Below are 19,766 nucleotides of genomic sequence, written 5' to 3' on the forward strand. Positions count from 1 at the left end.
AGGGACTTTCCGAAAATATCAAAACCCGGTTTGGGTTATTGAGGCGGATCTAACCGGGTTTTTTTTAAATTTAAATTGGATCGAATTTTATTAAAGATTTCGAAGACTACATACGTTAACAACTAGATCATCGTAAAAATGTATTAGTTTACGTGAAATATTTTATAAAAACATTATTTCGTTGAAAACATTTAAGTTCGGCAAAAAATAAACATGTTTATAGAATATTATGTTTTATCATTATTATCCAAATATATATAGTGTATTTACTATATATTCTTTCATTATTTATGCAATGAAATATATAAATAATATTATTAATCACAAATATGTAAATATATATGTGTTTAAAGTATTATTTATATTTATAATAAATGTGAATTCATAAATATATAAGAAAATATATCAGAATAATCAGATTTTAACCAGGATTTTTCAGGCTTTTAACGGGGCCGAGCCGGGCTTCGGCCCGACCCAGATTTTGCCTAAAAATATACGGACCGTCAAGGCCCTAAGCCCGGACCGGATTTTGACCAGGCTTTGACCGGATCGGGCCGGGCCAGATCTTCGGCCTCGGGCTTTTTGTGCATCTCTAGTTCACGTACATACTCTAAATACTAAATTATATTCATTTTTGATGAGTTTTCATATTTTTATTGATTAAATTTTTTGTGCATACAGAAAGTCCATTATTATTAATGATTCAAGAGTCAATAAAAAATATCACCTAAAAAATTATTGTGTACCCCATATGAAAACCGATCAAAATTTAAAATAAATGACAAAAGTAATAACTCCAATAATGTTATTCTAAGAAAATCCTAACACTTTTAATAATAAAAAATTACTACCGTCATTGATCCAAACGAGCCCCCGGGTACATGTTATTACGGAGATGGTGAAATCGAACATGGGGACATACATGAGATAATCGAGCTAATTTAAACACAAAGCGGCTAATTGTTTCATTATTACATTAACCAAATATACTGCAGTCATTATGAATGACTTGATGTAATGTAATCACTTGATTTACAATTTTCCATTTGCTTACGTGCACATTATGTAAACTTTAGATTCTGTATCTATACAAAAATTGCATCCACATTATTATTTTTCTCTAAATTCATTTTTTTTTTGTCTTTCAGTGTTAAAAAGCCATAGCATTTTCCAAATAAAGACATGATATATAAATTGAGCATGAACCATTTCTCCAAAACTCAAAAATGACAACCCTCAGAATCAAGAAGAAACACCACAACCATCTTAACAATCCATTCACTTCAAACTCCAAATCACTTCCTTTTATTACAGGACCTCTTTTTTTCACCCAAACAATCCCTTACCATCAAACCTTTCATTTAGGTGACAGCTTTCTGGTAACATGGGCTTCAAAGAATGGTGGCTCAATCTCAATTTCTCATCAGTCTCAGCCCAAAAGATCCATTTGGGCTACTGTTCCTGGACAAGCTTTTGTATCAGCAGCATTAGCTGAGACTCAAGTGGTTGAAAGCAGGGGATCATTTGTTATTAAAGACAGAAATATTCAACTGGTATGTGATTGTCAAACTGTTGAAGATATAAGAATGATCAATGAATTTCATGATTGTTTTTATGCTAAAAATGATGACTTTTTATCTGGGGTTGATCAGAAATTTGAGTTCAAGAACATTGAGTACCCTGCTTTGTTAATTATGGGTAGGATTTTTAGTTTCAAGAAAAGTAAAAAGATGGTTCCTTTAGGTGAAATTCAAGAAAATTTGCATCTTTTAGATAAAGAACCCTCTAATTCTGCAAGATATTGGCTTTTGTTTGATCAGAAAAATAGTAATCAACTCGGGTTTCAGTTGAGACTTGGAAATCCTGGTTTCCAGGATCAACAAAGGGTTTCACCAAGATTTCATGAGGGTTTTACCCGGAGGCTGAGACCGATACGGAGACGAAGTAGGAGAAAAGGTTTTATTGCTGTTACAACAGCAGAGGAAGATGTGGTTGTTAAGACTGTAGAGCCTTCTAATCGGTTTAATAGAGTGTGTCTTACATACTCAAGTGAAAGAAATGAAAGATTTTATGGTTTCGGAGAGCAATTCTCTCATATGGAATTTAAAGGGAAAAGGGTGCCTATTATAGTTCAAGAACAAGGAATTGGGAGAGGTGATCAACCAATCACATTTGCAGCTAATTTGATTAGCTATAGGTGAATAGGATTAACACTAGTCTTTAGACAACTTTTGTGTGTGTGTGTGTGTGTGATCTGATAGAAAGTGTTAACTGTTTATTGCAGGTCTGGTGGTGATTGGAGCACAACTTATGCTCCCTCTCCATTATATATGACATCTAAGATGAGGTCACTTTATCTTGAAGGTTACGATTATTCAGTTTTTGATCTAACAAGGGATGATAGAGTTCAAATACAGGTAATATTTCTTGTTGCATGTTAGATTTATCAAGGCAGTATGAGTTCCAGTAGCTTTTGATTGAAGTTAGTGGTGTACTTATTTGGGATACAATGAGGCCAGAGTAGTTCAAATAATCAAATGCCACTGCTTCAAGTCTATAAGGTTGAAGAATTAATTAATTTTGCATAAAATAGAAACTTCTCATCGTTAAAGAGACAATACAATCATAAAACAAACTATTTGGTGCTTTACAATATTTGAATTTACAACCTAAGATTTGTCTCTGGAATAATATTTATGACACTGTGGGCAGATATATGGAGGTTTTGCTGAAGGTAGAATCTTGAATGGGAACTCACCCTGTGAGCTCATTGAATGTCTTACCGAATCTATAGGAAGACCACCAAAGCTTCCTGATTGGATTATATCAGGCCCTGTGGTGGGAATGCAAGGGGGCACAGCTACTGTACGTGAAGTTTGGGAAGAACTGAATAGATATGAAGTACCTGTGTCAGCCTTTTGGTTGCAGGTAAATGATTTTCCTGCCAAAAATTAAAAAAAAAACATTAACATTGAAAGTTATGATATTTTGTCACTAAAAAATTACCGAAGTTCTCAACTTTGGCAGGTTGTACGATGTGAATTTATATTTGATGTACATAATGTCACTGATATTTTTAATTATTTGAGATAATCCATATTCAAAGTTGTACCGACTATCCTAGGTGTTTGTTCTCTCTCTTTCTCACCTCCTTGCTTTTATTTTATGCAGGACTGGGTGGGGCAAAGAAAGACTGTGATTGGATCTCAACTTTGGTGGAATTGGGAAGTCGATGCTGAAAGGTATAGAGGATGGCAGGAACTAATTAAAGATCTAACTTCGGAGCATATTAAAGTGATGACATACTGCAATCCTTGTTTAGCTCCGGTACATATTTACAATAATTTGGAGCAAATCTCTATCTTTAACCAGGATATTATGCCGTTAATGGTGAAGAATGAGAAATTTAAACTGAGTGACATATTTGAAGCTCTTGTACTAACAGATGAATGGGAAGGCAAATGTAAAAAGGAATCTTTTTGAGGAAGCGAAGAAGTTAGGCATACTAGTGAGAGACAGCAAAGGGGAACCATATATGGTTCCGAACACTGCATTTGATGTGGGAATGTTGGACTTGACACACCCACACACAACAAGTTGGTTCAAGCAGGTTTTACAAGATATGATAAATGATGGAGTCAGTGGTTGGATGGCTGATTTTGGTGAAGGCCTACCAATTGATGCCTGCCTTTATTCAGGTTTAACATGCATCCTTCAATGAGTTTTCAGTTGTAGACAATTGTACCTAATTAGACTAAGATAATTATACAGCCCTGCACAGTACTGTTAAAAGTTTCAAAGTAGAACCAGTAAAAGCATTGCATCTATCTTCCCTTGGGTTAAGTCGTATAAAAACTAAACCCAACTTTTTATTTTTTATACCAATTTGCTCCAGTAAAGCACTGATACCTAACAATTATCCAAAATACTTAAATAAGGGGTTTTTGAAACACCAACAAAAAATAAGTATACATGTGATTTCTTGGTTCTAGTTTTTGACATTGAGAGATGTAGAATTATATTTGGATGGAATCCACGGGTGAATGACGACTTTAAAAAGCACAAGCGCATTTCTTCTTAAATTTTTGTACCGAGACATGTGACTAGGTTTTGTTCAACACTCTGCATTTATAATTTTTATGGTCTTCAATCTACATGTGACAAGCAAACAAAGTCTGGCAATTTTATGGTTATAAAAGTTCGATAAAACCCCATAAGTTCAATCTTTAACTTCTCCTTCAGGTGAAGATCCTATCTCTGCCCATAATAGATACCCAGAACTATGGGCCAAGCTAAACCATGAATTTGTTGAAGAATGGAAAAGTAAACATAAAGGTGAGGAGCCAGAAGGCTCAGAGGGGGCCTTAGTTTTCTTCATGAGAGCAGGTTTTAGGAACAGTCCTAGATGGGCTATGCTGTTTTGGGAAGGGGACCAAATGGTAAGTTGGCAGGCAAATGATGGCATAAAAAGTTCAGTTGTCGGGTTGCTGAGCAGCGGAATTTCTGGATATGCTTATAATCATAGTGATATTGGAGGCTACTGTGCAGTAAAGTTGCCGTTCTGCTTGAATTATACAAGGAGCGAGGAGTTGCTATTGCGGTGGATGGAGTTGAATGCCTTCACATCTGTATTCCGAACCCATGAAGTAAGTCAAAGCTTACCATCTAAGACACGTCATGAATGCTATTAGCTCCATCAAGTTGTTGATAGACTAAGGCTACCATGAAACAGTAATATGTCCTAATTGAATATATCAAGTTTTTTCATCATATACAACAGTATTTACTTCCTGACTTAAGTTGCCTCTTACAAAAAAAAGAGCCAGAACATAATGAAAATTGTGGTAAAAATCTAATCAATAAGAAACGAGGAAAAAGACTTTAGTGCTTATATTTTAAGCTGCACTACAGGTCTTAGTTATAGCATGTGGTCAATTATAATGTACTAATCTGTGGGTTTTTTTGATCTTGTTATTAGGGGAACAAGCCATCTTGCAACAGCCAGTTTTACTCAAATCACAAAACTTTATCGCATTTTGCACGTTTAGCAAAGATGTACAGAGCTTGGAAGTTTTACAGGATACAACTGGTGAAGGTAATTCCGACCTGCAATAATTTTTCATCTACTTCTAAATTGCAATGGCCATTATAAATTTAATCTTCATCCTACATGTTTTATAATTTGCCTTGCTCACGTCTCAGGAAGCGTCTCAGAAAGGACTCCCTGTTTGTCGTCACCTATTTCTACACTACCCAAATGACGAGTATGTGCATAGCTTGACTTACGAACAGTTTCTTGTTGGTACTGAGATTCTAGTTGTGCCTGTTCTTGACAAAGGTAAGAAGAAGGTTAAAGCCTATTTTCCTATAGGAGAAAAGTGTCCATGGAAACATATATGGACAGGAAATCTATACACAGAACAAGGTTCAAAAGCATGGATTGAAGCCCATATTGGTTATCCTGCTATCTTTGTTAAAGATGGCTCAGTCGTTGGAGACACATTTCTAAAGAACCTAAAAGAATACAATATTCTGTAACATTATTACAAAGAATTGTATAGAAAATTGCTGTTCAACTAAATGTTTTCAATATACTACTAGTATTTAAAGCTGAAACATGGGCTAATTAAAAATCGTTGAACTTATTTATCAAGAATAATAGTAAAGAAGTCTGCTAAATGAAAACTTACAAGACAACGCCCTGGAAGCTTTTCCATGAGAATAAAGATGTGTTTTCTTCTGGTTACTTTAGGTTGCCTTCACTCTTCAAGATTGTTATATGACAAAGTTAAGTAATCCAAATTCATTTGATTCGAATACATTTGGGGGATATTCTCTCTCGTTGGACATGTCACAATATTTTATTTTAGATTGTTTATTTGCAGAATAGTAGATCTTTTCCAACTTCCATTTAACCAATACTACAAAGTTCCTAATTATGAATTCAACAAATGACATAACATTATTCCACACAAGAAAAATAAACAGACACATTACTCTGTTGACTAAAACGGATCCAGATAAATAATATTGTACAATTTGACATGATTTTTGTTAAAAAAGGTCACATAATAATTCTATTTATCTATTGACAAGTTTTTACTAATACAGACTGACGACGTGGCTTTAACTCACTAAACCACCCTAACATGTGAAGCATTCATCAAAATCTACCTATTACACCAACTAAACCACCGTAACGATATGCTAATGATCCATTATATAACAAGTTTCCGATAAGTGAAGAACATCTCGAAAACTATAAATAAACCCCGTCTGTCGCCAAATGGCATCAACTGCCCAACTTGATAGGTAGTAAAACAAGTTGAACCAAAAAACTTTTGTTTGCCATAGCAGAGCTTCCAAGGGGGTACATTCACGGTCAGCTATCCTGTACAAAGAACATCCTCTACACATGAATGTATACACTCGTCTCCAGCTGCCCTCTGCATTTATATATCTAGTTGCTTGAAGTTCATCACACTTGCAGCATCCTTTATAAGTTGCTTTCGGACATCCACCTTAAAAGGTCACGTTCAAGGTTTGTTGTCAAATAACAGTAAAAAATGTAGCATTACATTGTACTCCAGCAACCATCTATAATATGCTTACCCGAGAACCCATGAGTGAGGAGAAAACGACATTGGCTTCAGCTGCATCGTCAACCACTAGTTGTTTTAGCAGTCTTGTCTCCGGATTCAAAGTGGTTTCCCATAGCTGTAAAGGCATCATCTCACCCAAACCTGTAATTTATTGATAACGTACAGATGTATTTCATGATTACCAAAAAGGTTGACAAATGAACAAAAACAAGGAGGCTCGCAGATTTAGAATTTAAAAGAGAAAAGAGATCTAGACGACAAAAATATATATTAAATGGAAACAAGTAATAATATTAAAAGTTATGATTCACAAAACCCAGAAAGTAAAGTGGCCTGTGATTTCTCCCTAGTAAAATTAAAAGCTACTTCACATTAATAAATTGTTTAGAAAATTTTTTGAGCTTACCACCCCAATAAATGCTTCTTGTTTTTATAAAGAGACAAGAGTAGGTACAAAATGAATACTATTAACTTTCCTTTATAAACGGCAGAAATTTGTTTGCAACTAAAGAACAGACCTCTTTGATATGTGATCCTAAAACGATCAGTGGCATTTATTAGGCAATATGCACATTAAACATTCACAGTACTCGGTACAACCTTCAGTCATATCTCATTTTGTAAATTTATATTGTCATGGTATACGTCATCGAAAGTTTTTTCAGACAACTAAAATTACTAATTGGATTGGCTCTTGATGTTATTTTCAATCAAATTATTGGACGCTTAATTGTTTGGAAGAGATATGGATTGATATTCCCAATCTTACCTTTAAACCTCTGAATGTTGTAAGATGCATTTGAAGGAAATTCACTTTGAAGTTTAACAAGTTCCGCTTCACTGTAGCAATAAAATGCTTGCTTCCCCCTCTCAACCTGGTACATTTAGCAAAGAAAAATATATGAACTTAAATGTAAGGAACCAGGGAGGGGGCGTGTTTCATGATAGTTTTCAATATTCTTTTTCTGTAATACATATGAAAAAATTTACCAATTACTCAAAGTCTATAGGCACTACTTGTGGAGCTACAAGTTTGACTTAGCTCAAATTTAGTACATAAGCTCATTAATTTGACTAGCACATAAAAGACCATGACAAAAGTAGTTGTTATAACGCATTGATACATTACATAACCAGAATACATGCTATGCAAGTATTGTATTTATATGCATACCTTGTAAAGGGGTGGTACACCAACATAAATGTAGCCTCCATCAAATAAAGCTCTCTGCAAACAAAACTAAATGTCTGAATTCTATTTTTAACATATTACTAAAATTTAGAACAATCTATGTAACATCATAGGAAACAACAATTACACATGACAGGCTCCTTTACGTACCTGGTATCTGTAGAAGAAGGTTAGCAACAATGTCCGGATGTGAGCTCCATCAACATCAGCATCTGTTAAGATTATAATTTTATGATAACGTAGAGCCTCCTTATTGAAATCCTCCCCCTGAAATATAAACGAATAAACATATATGCATGCCAGATAGTCCAAATAACAAACCAAAGTATGATGGAATAACCTTCACTCCAAGTCCCAGACCAAGGATAAGATTTTGAATCTCCTCATTCTTGTACATTGCTGCCTCATCTCTTCTTTCAACATTTAAAATCTTACCTCTTAAAGGAAGAACAGCCTGAATCAGAAGGCACAAGGTTATTCTTAAACACAATTGCATCATTAACTTTCCAAATTTTATATTATATATTGAAAAAAAAAGCGAAATAAAAACATCAAATTCTACATAAATCAATCAGTCTATGACCATTAAATGCAGTGCGAGCTTCTAGAACATTAACCCACTAACATATATCTAGATAAAACGCACTCATGACGCATCTATGCTTAACATGCCAAAATCAATGAAGCAATATATGGCAGCTTTTATACACCACAAGGAACATTCATTACTAAGTGCTGTGGGCATTAATGAGAGTTGAGAGAGCTTCTGGTTCTTATTCAATGGATCATAACTTTTGCTTCTTATCTAATCTTTTGTAATCTACTATGCATATAAAGCATAGTAGAACTTGATTTTTGCCAATATAATCCCTTTAACCAAATAAAATCTACTAATCTTATGGTAACTAAAACTTAAATCTCACAATATACATACAGTAGGTGTGCCTGAGCTGTGGCGATCAATGCATGACATTCTAGTCTGATATCTTTGCCATGCATTAAAACTATTACAGATGAGTATTAACAATGCATTTATTATAAAATTTAGAACCATAAGTTGCCAGCTACAACTCAAATTGAACTTTAACCTGAAAGCGCCTATCACGGCCTTGCTTAGTACTTCCACCAGCTGAATCTCCTTCAACTATGAAAATTTCTGCAAAAGTTTCACGGTATATCATACTTACTGATGCAGGAAAAGGTTAAACAAATAAAGAATTACGGAATAGAAACAGTAAACAGATAGGCAAGGGTGATTCAACCACAGAAATGAAAAGTGTAAAAAACGCAACCCACAAGAGAAAAATCTCAATTGAAGCTTGAAAATTATAATGAACCACATCTCCTTATAAAGTACAACTTTTAAATACGATCTAGGAAAGAGAATGGCCAAAGTTCATTAAGATCAAGAATACATATTGAGCTTATAGAAGATATTTAAGATTCAATAGGTTGCTGCATGAGCATCAAGTTTAGACAACATAGTAAATAATCCTTTGTTCTAGTCCACTGCGTAAAGAAATCAAAGGCACTTAAAACAACACCGAAACAACTTACGTTACCAAAAAACAGATCATATCACATTCAAGATAAATCTAATATGAGCCATAATATTAGTAAAGCTTCGCAGTAGCAGCTTAGGAACCATATAAACTAAGATCCTTTATAGACGTGTAGATTCTATATATAACTATTATGTGATAACAAAAAAAACAGATGAACAAACATTAACAAGTTTTGGAAAAGCAAATTAAGCATACCAGAGTCTTCAGGGTTTGTGGAAGAACAATCAGCAAGCTTTCCAGGAAGAGATGAAGACCTCAAAACGCTCTTTTGCCTCACTAATTCCCTTGCTCTCTTAGCAGCTAGAGCTGCCTATAATGGCTCCCACCAAAATAAAATAAATCATACTATACTGCCTAAGATTAATTAGATTGACAAAGTTCACAATTAAGTAGCCATTGTAGGATTCACAAGGCCGTGATTGTAACAGTGTTTACCTTGAGAGCATTTAGAGACTTCGAAAGAATTGAATCTAGTACATCTGGATGCAACTCCAGGTATTCAGTAAGATATTCCTGAATAAATTGGTCAACCAACTTCCGCACTTCTGGATTTCCCAGCCTTGTCTTTGGAAATAGGGAAACTTATGAGTGGATAATTTCCAGTATGAATGGTAAGTGACAATGCCAATTTAATGTAAACTCCATAAATATAGACACACACACACACATATATATATATATGCCCGTTCACCTCATCTCCAATACAATAGTATATAAAAGTGCTTACCTTTGTTTGTCCTTCAAATTCTGGATTTGGGACTTTGACTGAGATCACACATGTTAACCCTTCCCTTACATGCTCACCACTTAAACTAATATCTTTTTCCTGTAAACATACATAACATACAGAATTTATTTAAATTCTAAAGGACATGCAAAGAGAGACAAATAGAACCACAATCTAAAAGCTTGGTACAATCAAATTCTATACACTGTGTTAAAAGACATACAACTGAAGTTGACAAATTTATTGTACCTTGATTATCTTTGACTTTTTTCCCAGATTGTTTATAGTTCTTGTTAGTGAAGCTTTCACACCATCAATGTGTGTACCACCATCAATTGTCCTTATGCTGTTAGCATATCCCAGCAATGTGTCTGAGTATGCATCTGAACACCTTCATTAATATTAAAAACAAGAAACTGAATCAAATTTTACTGTATAAAGAATCCAACAATCTATTGAAATCATTAATTATTATATACTATCTTGGGAGGGGGTAAATAAAACAAAAAACAAGTTTCGCTTCAGGCATGTGGGTAAAATATAACTCCAAGGTGAAGTGAAAAACACCTTCCTTTTCAGCCATCGAGCATGCAAGTACAATATAAACTCCGCAGTAAAGTCAAGAACACATTACTTTTCAGGTACAGAGTGGGGTCGTGTCACTTTTCAACAAGAATAACACTGAAAGGAAAGATTACCACTGCAGAGCTACATCAATCGAGATTCCATCTGCTGCTTTACTAAAACCCAATATGTCATGAAGTGGATTCTGGTTCAAAAGATTAACATTTACTATTTAGTAAAGAATCAACCAACTGGCACTTCAAACATCGCAGAGTGATCAAAATATCATCCAGATATAAGAAACGCTGTATACTAAATAATTGTGTAATGTAGCAAAATTAATCAGGTGTTACAAACTATGAATGAATAGAACTAGAGAAGGTGGCATAAACTAGTGTTATCAGCCTAATGCTTTCCAATTTCTTGCATGATGGAAAAAGAAACTAACACACAAAAACTAAATAAAGACATCCCGACAGGAGACAGAAATGGTTGGACATACCTTGTCAGTATTAAGCCATCTCACATACTCAACTAAACCTCCTGCATAGCAGTATTTATGATATTGGTTTTTCTCAGAGTCAACATCCTCTTTACTGAGAGTAATCGTCAACTGCAATTTAATAACAAAGGATGAATGAGATTGCAACAGCTTCCTCATGGTCAAAGTAAAAAAAATAATTAAGACGTAAACTAGACAAGCAAACGGCATGGCTTTGATCTAGGCTGCAAGGACTCGATGCAGAAAGTCGACAATTATCCAAGTGTCGGACTTAATAATTAATGCATGCTGAATAAAAACATTAGTGGATGAATTCTGATAATAACTGAACTACAACTGACTGATATCTGGATCAGGAGAGGGAAGAGAAAGTAAAACGTTCAAGATCGAATTCTAGAAGTAAACCTAATTACATACTGGAGCTTCATGTTCTAGTCGGATTACACATTTAAGCTTAAATATGACTTTTCCTGTAAATGCTGAACCTTAAAAAATAAGACCAGTTGCAAAGTTATCATTCAAGTTGCATTTTTAAGCCCAGGAAAAGTCATGTGACTGTCCTGGTGTTCAAATTCCCCAAAATCTGCAGAGATAAAGTTGTTTACAGTTAATTATGTTATGATTCGAGGTACATTTGAACTAAAACATGGAAGTCTAAATTTTAATATTATCAGGAAATAGTGAAAAACTATGCCTGTTCAAATATATATCCTAAGCCAAATTTTAAGTTGAGTGAGCAATGCAATAGCATATTCAATTCATCAATCCAGTAACTACATATGACCATATGGGCTGGCAGGAACTTTGAGCTAAATTATAACAGAATACTACAATGTAATGTTAAGAACAGATTAAAAGGAAATGTGCATGTCTACTTTTTGGACACAGATTGTATAGATAAATATTAAACAAGCAAAACTATAAACATAGTGACAATTACCTCGGGATTAAGAAAAGCCAGTTCCCTGATTCTTCCCGCTATAGTATTGTAGTCAAATTGGATTTCAGTAAATACTGCAAAAAACATAACCATAAAAGAAGATATTAATTCTTGATGTAAATTATAACCCACAAAATACAATAGATCATAAACATATAAGTTTACAAGAACAGGTACAGTATCCAAGAGTTAACCTTCTTTATCAGGCCAAAAATGTATGGTAGTCCCTTTCAGATTTTTTTCATTGGCCAGAAGCTCATGGGATATTAGATTTGTGATAGGCTTCCCACGAGAATAGGTCTGCTTATATTGCCATCCATCACGTGTTACAGTAACTTCTAGTGCCTATAACAAACACAATGCAGAATCAGATCATCACAACCATGCTCTGAAAAGTTACTAGGCACTATAATAAAAGAGTAATATTTTCTTTTCTTCGAATTTAGATTTTTTAAAATATATGCATATTTTTCAACCAAAAAACACACATAACTTATAACATACTTCATGAACTTATCCAAGAATTAATACCCTCGCAGACTTAATAAGCAAAAAGAAAACAAAAAAGTCATCCAGCTTCAAACAAAGTATTTATGTCCATTAACTTCCAATAATAAAATGTCTATAACATTAGCAAGTAGTCACAAGAGTATATTGTCAGCTACATAATGTATGCATTTAAACAAAACAAATAAAATTTAATCTCTACATATTCAAGAGAGGAGAAGATGCTTATAAGCCTCTTAAATAAAAACAAGTTAACCAAAAGTGACGAAAAGAAATAAATGAGGTCATGCTAATAAACTAAGACAATCTTGGTGACATTTCAATATAGATGTGATCAACTCCAAGACAATAATACGAGTGCAACAGGAACTAACAACTCCTCAAAGAATGTGTTCCTCAGAAACTAGAACACAGCCTGGAATAATTCAGGTTTAGTGGTATACATTAACATTAATAGATATTAAAGGCCCACCTCAGACAATGCATTGACAACAGATAAGCCAACACCATGTAATCCACCTGAAACACTGTAACCACTACTTGAACCACCAAATTTCCCCCCAGCATGCAAGACCTGCACCAAGTGGTAATCTTATGTCATGTCAACTGCATCAATTCAAATAAAATTTTTAAAAAATTATCCATCATATATGACTAAATTTTGTTTTTACGGGAAGAACCAATAATATTCATAAATTGGCAAAGATAAAAAGAGAACTTTTTTTTCCAACTATGTCCATGCACATGAGAACACCCTGTTAATGTGCTTTAGGACACAGTATTAAGATGGAATTATTAGGACACGGTATTGGCACTTTTATGCATTTCAGACATGCAGCAAGGACCAAACTGATAAAAAAAATTTGTCTCCATTGTATCCTGCTTCCCCCAAAAATGCTATTCAATTACTAGGTATAAACTATCAACTACTGTCGATATTCTTGCTTCCTAATTTTGACATTCGATCATGAATCCTACTATTCATTATTCAAAACTGTAGCAAAGAAATAACCAGGGAACCTTACAAGGTCCTATCCTATCCTTAAAGAACTCTCCGACCCTTGAAAAAAACATTCGCCCACCAAAACCACTGACTGGAGAAAGGTATACTAATTTGCTATAATTTACTAAATTTTATGATAGATGGCGAAATACTTTACACGTCATAATCCCTTAAAAAAGAGTTCTGAACAGTGAACACGTTCACTATTGCTCCTTGCATCCTAATGCTTATGATTGGAAATCACTTGTATCTTTAATTTACCGAGAAAAGCAATGACAAACAGTGAAACATCAATTGAATTTAAAGGGTGGATAACGATACCGTCAAGACTGTCTCCAAGGAAGATTTCTTTGTGACAGGATGAACGTCAATCGGAATCTGAAAGGAAGCGAGAGAAGGGTGGTTAGTAACATGCTAAAAGGGGAAAATGTGAGATTATAGTAGATATATTAGCAATCTAACTTCAACCAACAGATATCTACCAATTTGAGAAATATTTTAACAAGCTACATAATACATAGCAGTGGCAAGCCCAATGATACATAGCAGTGACAAGTCCAAAGGGGACTGGCTATATGGCATGTGATGGTTGCACCATTTATATGGAGATACTCACATGCCAAATCACTGACCTCGAAGAGTACACACACAAGCTTATGCTTGGATTTTCATGAGAAATGACACTAAGGAGCATATTCCACGAGATAAGCATAGTGCTCAAGGAGGTTCATCCATGATTTCATAATAAAAAGGGACAGAGTGTTGACAGGATATAAAGTATGGTTAAACATTATAATTGAGCTAATAATTTTGTCTTGACAAAATTTTGCACAAGGCCCAACATTTCCAGATCATTGAATAGCAAAGAAAGTAAATTCGTCATCCGAAACACATGAAATGCTGCAGCTTATGAGATCATATTGTACGTTTTATACTTAAAAGATTAAGCTCCACTTAATTTGCAATAGTCACAGCTTCTGTACAACATTAAAGGGCATGTTCCTTCACGATATGTTAGATATGCAACCAGTATCATAGTGAACCATTTACAATAAGCAAATAGAGGCATTTAGGTCGAATATATACAACAATGTCATACCGATGACGAGCAAGTGGTAACTGTAGAGTTGTAAGAAACATTACTCAAGTAACAGAAATTTAAACAGAGGTTTCGCATTGTAACTTAATGCAGCAAATTTTTAAAGCAATAAGATTAAAATATCAATTTTCACAAAAGAAGCAACACATACCCCGCGCCCATTATCTGTGATCATCACGGAATTGTCTGCGCCCAGAATGACGTCTACCTTTGAAGCGAATCCTGCCTGTGCTTCATCAACAGCATTATCCAAAATTTCGTAAACCTAAAAGAATCACATCAATTAGTCTTGAACCTAAAATATACTGAACCAACTCAATCCAATATGATAAAACTGAAAGTCAAATATTAACTAGCTACATCGTGTGTGTGTGTGTAGGTTTGGATTCAAATGAGGACCCATCGAAGCAACTGCTATTTGAAATTTTAAAACATGCATGTTAAAAAAATCAAATGCAAAACTAGACCCTGTTCCATAAAAGAAATTACATATAATATCCTGTAAAATTAATGCAAAAGAAGTATAGGTTCTATATTTGACATTATTTTGTGTCGTATAATTTTAAAATTGTTTTGTGTTCTATAATTTCTATTGTATTCTTTATTTTTATTTTTTGGTGTTTTGTATTTTGTGTGTTCTGTATTTTACCTATTTTGTATGTATTGAATTTTATTGTATAACATTCATGTTCAGTAATTTATGTTAATATTTTAAGTTTCGATTTATTTTTTTCTAATGTTTTATGTTGTCTTCTGTATTGTTTATAACATGCTAAAAATAATATGATAAAATATTACATGTTCTATAAAGAAAATTAAATATAGTATCCTGTGAAAAATTGTAGAACATGTATAGGTTCGGTAAATAAAAAATATTACATCTATTCTATACAAACATTTTTTTACTACAATTATAAAATCTAAATATTTTAACATAAAACAATTTAAAAACTACACATGATATACACAAGTCAAGAAACATAGGGAAAAAATATGAAATTTTTATTTAAAAAATAAATAAACTGTAAAATATATTTTCTTCCATTTGTTTGTAATGTGGTGTCATTGTATTTTGTTGATATGAACAAAGGAGTTGTATGGAAAATGGACGTTGTGACTGTTGTAACCTATTCATTCATGTGCTACATTCACATCTTTAATCTATCGATGGTCAATAAGTTAACAGGTTATCCAATTAAAATGGGTTCCTCAGTGAACCTCCGTGTATATATATTAGTGATAGCCTTGAGTCCAAATCTGACAGGAAAGATATAACAATTGTCTGTCATCTTTTCTCACTGTTTTCATTAACGATATTAAAACTCAGGAATGACAATGTCACGTTAGAAATGAAAGCGTTAATACTACTACACTTAATAATAGAGGAATTTGACTAATTACACGGTTATGAAATTAACCCCACAAACCGCCATAACAAGATAGATCTTTAAATGGAACCATGACTAACCGCAATAACAAGATGGATCTTTAAATGCAACCATGACTAAGGCTTACTAAGCTTGACAGTTTAACTCACAACAAATACTCAGACAAAAAGTAAGCCATCTTAATTCTGCTGACTGAAATTGAAAAATCAATTTTTCCAATCATTGCAGAATACTGTCAACATTAATAGTGAAATAGCCGTTAATAAAAGATATCAATGTAAAGTATTGTTGACATCCGATAGATTTAATCAACGAATTAATTTATGAAATTTTATTTAATTTAAAATTTTGGTTAAGTTAGACATGTTGAGTTAATAATTTTTTAAGTAACAATAATGCAATCACTTGATTCTTCTGATAGGACATTTCAACAAATATGCAATTGTGGCTCACTAATTTATGTTGAGTTGAAAATCTAAACTACATTAGGCTTTCCTCTGAAATGTTTCTCAACATTTAGATTATTGGCTAAACTGATAACTGATCAGTTAGTCTATTACAGGTCAAATACATTTAGATTATGGTTAAAAGCAGCAGCAGCTGATATGGGATGGCAAGCACCCTTCTTACAAGTATGTTTTTTCTTGTTCAAGTAATATTGTGGGATTAAACCTCATTCTATCCATTAAACTGATTTTCCACTCAGCTGTTGATTCTCACCTGGAACAAAGCACACTAGTGATTTAGTTTAATGTATCTGAGTTGTATTTTATCTGCTGCTTCATTAGTTCTTAAGTAGAAGAGAGACTTAACATGTATGATTCTGACTATACAGTGAGTTCAAGTACGAGCAAACAAGAAGATTCATCAGGAATAAAGTGGCTCTTACGTAAGACATAAGAAATAAGGAGCTCGTTATAATTGCAGGGCTTGGGTGGATATGAAATAAAATATAATATGGAAGTGAACTAGAGAACAAGCAAGACTTTGTTATTTTAACAGTGTCATACAGAAATACAGTATAGGATATGTTATATAGTTCACAATCATACCAATAACTAGTATTTACTACTTAAAGAAGCAGAGCTTCATTTTTATCCTAATCCATAAGTAGATCACCATGGCCCTTGTGGGCTATGAGTAATCACACCATCTTATAGAAGTCTACCTTTTGTCTACATAAGACAAATGCCTTATAAATGGGCTTGTCAAGGCCATTTCAAAGTGCCCAAACTCAGCTAATTATTGTGGGAAACAACATACCATCCTTTCTCACCTTTTTCAATCTTGCATCAAACAAGAATTGACACATGGCAAGAATACTATTTCCACACGATATTTTCTTTAAATATACAAGTGGTTAAGGATATCTTCTTACTCACGTCCTATGCTACGTTTCAAACATAGGAAGAGGAAAAAGACTCATGCTATTGTTATAATAAAATTAGGAAAGAGAATCAAACAACATAAAACTGTGAATAAAATAAAACACAAGATTTATAAGAAGAATCCATGATAAAGAAGACAGATAATGATAATTCTGTTTTAGAATAGGTTGACATATACAAAAAATAGTTTGGCAAAAACAAAAAGTTGATACCAGATGGTGCAAACCACGAGGCCCAGTGCTCCCGATGTACATTCCTGGCCTTTTTCTGACCGGGTCTAAACCTTCTAATACCTGAGGAGATAAAAATTAATTAGATCAAATCTTCGGAAAAACATCTATGGTAGAGATGAAACAATTAAATATGCACCGATACATTCACCATATTCTAAATCAACATAGGGTGATGTTATACTAATCATAACACTTGATTGTATAATATATAAGTCGCATATAAAATAGATATGTTATAAATCCCATACATGTCTCAGATCAAAATAGCACTACTACGTTGTTTTATTTCATAGTGAAACTTATCGGATCTTTACATGAACATGCATACAATCATATGTAAATTTGACACATTTAAATTTGAAACCCCTAGCATAACTACTCCATATGAAAGATGGAGCAAGATGATATTCAATATTTAGAAATATTTGTCAACCGTAATGAATTAAAATAAATATAAATAAGATTAATAATTGTTTTCGATTTCTTGTATTTTGCAATGATTACAGCAACAAAATTTGTAAAAATATGAAATACCACAACTATAACAGGGACTAACCTCCTGAAAAATTAATCGAACTAATGATATTTAACCAAAGGACAAACTTAGTGTGTAATGCTAATCTGATTAACTTGGCAAAAGTTTCCATGTTGTCTCTCTGTAAGTAGTCAAATTCTACAACTTCGTCGGGTGTTTTACCTAGTTGTTATTATGGTCACAGTTCAGAAATTAGTTAGGGTCTCTACTCCAGCCTCAAATCAAATTTACTTTTGCTAAAATATTTGTCCATTATCATAACATTAAATAATTTGTCTGTGTGTGTCATATCTTAACACTACATTCTCAAAACACAATATGTATATCTGACTTTCCCACACAGCATTAAACACTGCATTCACCTGGATCTGTTCAGAACCATATGCTTTAGAGCTGGCACTCTCTTTAACTGCATCCATTGCAAGTCTAGACGACGTAATGGTCCTCCGAGTCTCTGCATTTCGGGTAAAAACACTTGCAGGCACTAATATTGGGGGAAAAGTCGCCCTGAAAATAAATAGACATCATCAAACAGCAATACAACCCCCCAAATATCCACATAAGCAAAAGAAAACAAATAACACCTAATCAAAATATTTTTTTTCCTAAGTTAGTAAGATACAATTTTATGTCAGGGAGAGGGGGGAGAGAGGGGGAGAGAGAGAGAGAGACGGAGGGGGGGGGAGAGACGGAGGAGAGAGAGAGAGAGAGAGAGAGACGGAGAGAGAGAGACCTATAAAATTTGCACACATTTGTTGTCGAGAGTAAATGTAAGTAATAAAATTAGGCGCACAAAACCTCATGAAAGAGAGGATAGCAAAATAAAGTAAATGCTAAAAATAAATACACAATTAAAAAAAGAGGTACCTGGAAGTGAGGAGAAGAGGGGAAGGAGAAAAGGAAGAAGAGACAGTGAAGAAACGATGAGAGCAAGAGAGAGAGGCCATTAAACGAGATCTAAGAATACAACTATACACACTGCTTGGCTTCACAAATTGCGCCATTAATTCATATGCTTAACTTTCTTTCAGGTACCGGGAACAACTTGTACTTTGAGTTTAACAGGATAAGAAATAGTACATATAGAGCTCAGGGAGATAAATATATATATATATATACTCCTACATACAAAACATATACAAATCTAAAACCCTCTTCTCTTCACCCTTTTTTTTTAATTTCCCTCCGGGTTATTAAACCCTATCCTATGGGGACTTTGGGGATGGGCATTTTTCTTTTGTCAGGGGGTGGGCTTTTAGTTGGGTTATTACATGGGTCATGTTAATGTCCTATGACTATGACAAATATATTGTCCAACAGGTAACAGATTAGGGTAAGAGTAGTTTTATTTTTACTACTCTTATACCAAATATATTAGAAAATATATATAGAAAATATATTTGGTAACAGGTAATAGAAAAATAGAAAATAGAAGATGAAGGTGTTTAGGCATGCTCAAAAAGAGTGTAAATCTTTATTTTTAAATCAACTATCCTGATTATCACATACTAACTAATTATT

General features: G+C 33.7%; 2 protein-coding genes across 2 annotated transcripts; one reads left to right on the top strand and one right to left on the bottom strand.

Annotated features, from left to right (window-relative positions):
- The first annotated feature begins 1,168 nt into the window (after positions 1–1,168).
- LOC141693238 (uncharacterized) lies at positions 1,169–5,657 on the top strand. Its single transcript, XM_074498257.1, has 8 exons — positions 1,169–2,197; positions 2,285–2,417; positions 2,713–2,928; positions 3,172–3,327; positions 3,446–3,698; positions 4,243–4,646; positions 4,979–5,095; positions 5,203–5,657. The coding sequence occupies exons 1-8, from the start codon at positions 1,227–1,229 to the stop codon at positions 5,536–5,538; spliced, it is 2,586 nt and encodes an 861-aa protein (XP_074354358.1). The 5' UTR covers positions 1,169–1,226; the 3' UTR covers positions 5,539–5,657.
- Positions 5,658–6,001: 344 nt separating this feature from the next.
- Positions 6,002–19,468, bottom strand: LOC141692320 (DNA gyrase subunit B, chloroplastic/mitochondrial-like). Its single transcript, XM_074497097.1, has 21 exons — positions 19,113–19,468; positions 18,608–18,752; positions 17,690–17,770; positions 14,853–14,966; positions 13,924–13,980; positions 13,072–13,173; positions 12,287–12,437; positions 12,093–12,166; positions 11,153–11,263; positions 10,785–10,855; positions 10,336–10,477; positions 10,087–10,185; positions 9,795–9,923; positions 9,555–9,669; positions 8,883–8,950; positions 8,135–8,248; positions 7,945–8,061; positions 7,777–7,830; positions 7,372–7,477; positions 6,613–6,743; positions 6,002–6,521 (listed from the first exon to the last, which is right to left on the bottom strand). Exons 1-21 carry the CDS (start codon positions 19,247–19,249, stop codon positions 6,453–6,455), a joined length of 2,187 nt encoding a protein of 728 aa, XP_074353198.1. The 5' UTR covers positions 19,250–19,468; the 3' UTR covers positions 6,002–6,452.
- Between the last annotated feature and the right edge of the window lie 298 nt (positions 19,469–19,766).

Source organism: Apium graveolens, chromosome 10 (genome assembly GCF_009905375.1).
Source record: "Apium graveolens cultivar Ventura chromosome 10, ASM990537v1, whole genome shotgun sequence".
Lineage (NCBI taxonomy): Eukaryota > Viridiplantae > Streptophyta > Magnoliopsida > Apiales > Apiaceae > Apium > Apium graveolens.

Excerpts from the sequence above, each read along its gene's own strand:
- LOC141693238 (XM_074498257.1), top strand. The coding sequence starts at position 1,227 with ATGACAACCCTCAGAATCAAGAAGAAACACCACAACCATCTTAACAAT. Across the intron at positions 2,198-2,284 it reads GCTAATTTGATTAGCTATAG|GTCTGGTGGTGATTGGAGCA; the intron begins GTGAATAGGATT and ends TGTTTATTGCAG. Across the intron at positions 2,929-3,171 it reads TGTCAGCCTTTTGGTTGCAG|GACTGGGTGGGGCAAAGAAA; the intron begins GTAAATGATTTT and ends TATTTTATGCAG.
- LOC141692320 (XM_074497097.1), bottom strand. The coding sequence starts at position 19,249 with ATGGCGCAATTTGTGAAGCCAAGCAGTGTGTATAGTTGTATTCTTAGA. Across the intron at positions 12,167-12,286 it reads TTTTTGGCCTGATAAAGAAG|TATTTACTGAAATCCAATTT; the intron begins GTTAACTCTTGG and ends TGTTTTTTGCAG. Across the intron at positions 6,522-6,612 it reads CCTCACTCATGGGTTCTCGG|GTGGATGTCCGAAAGCAACT; the intron begins GTAAGCATATTA and ends TGACCTTTTAAG.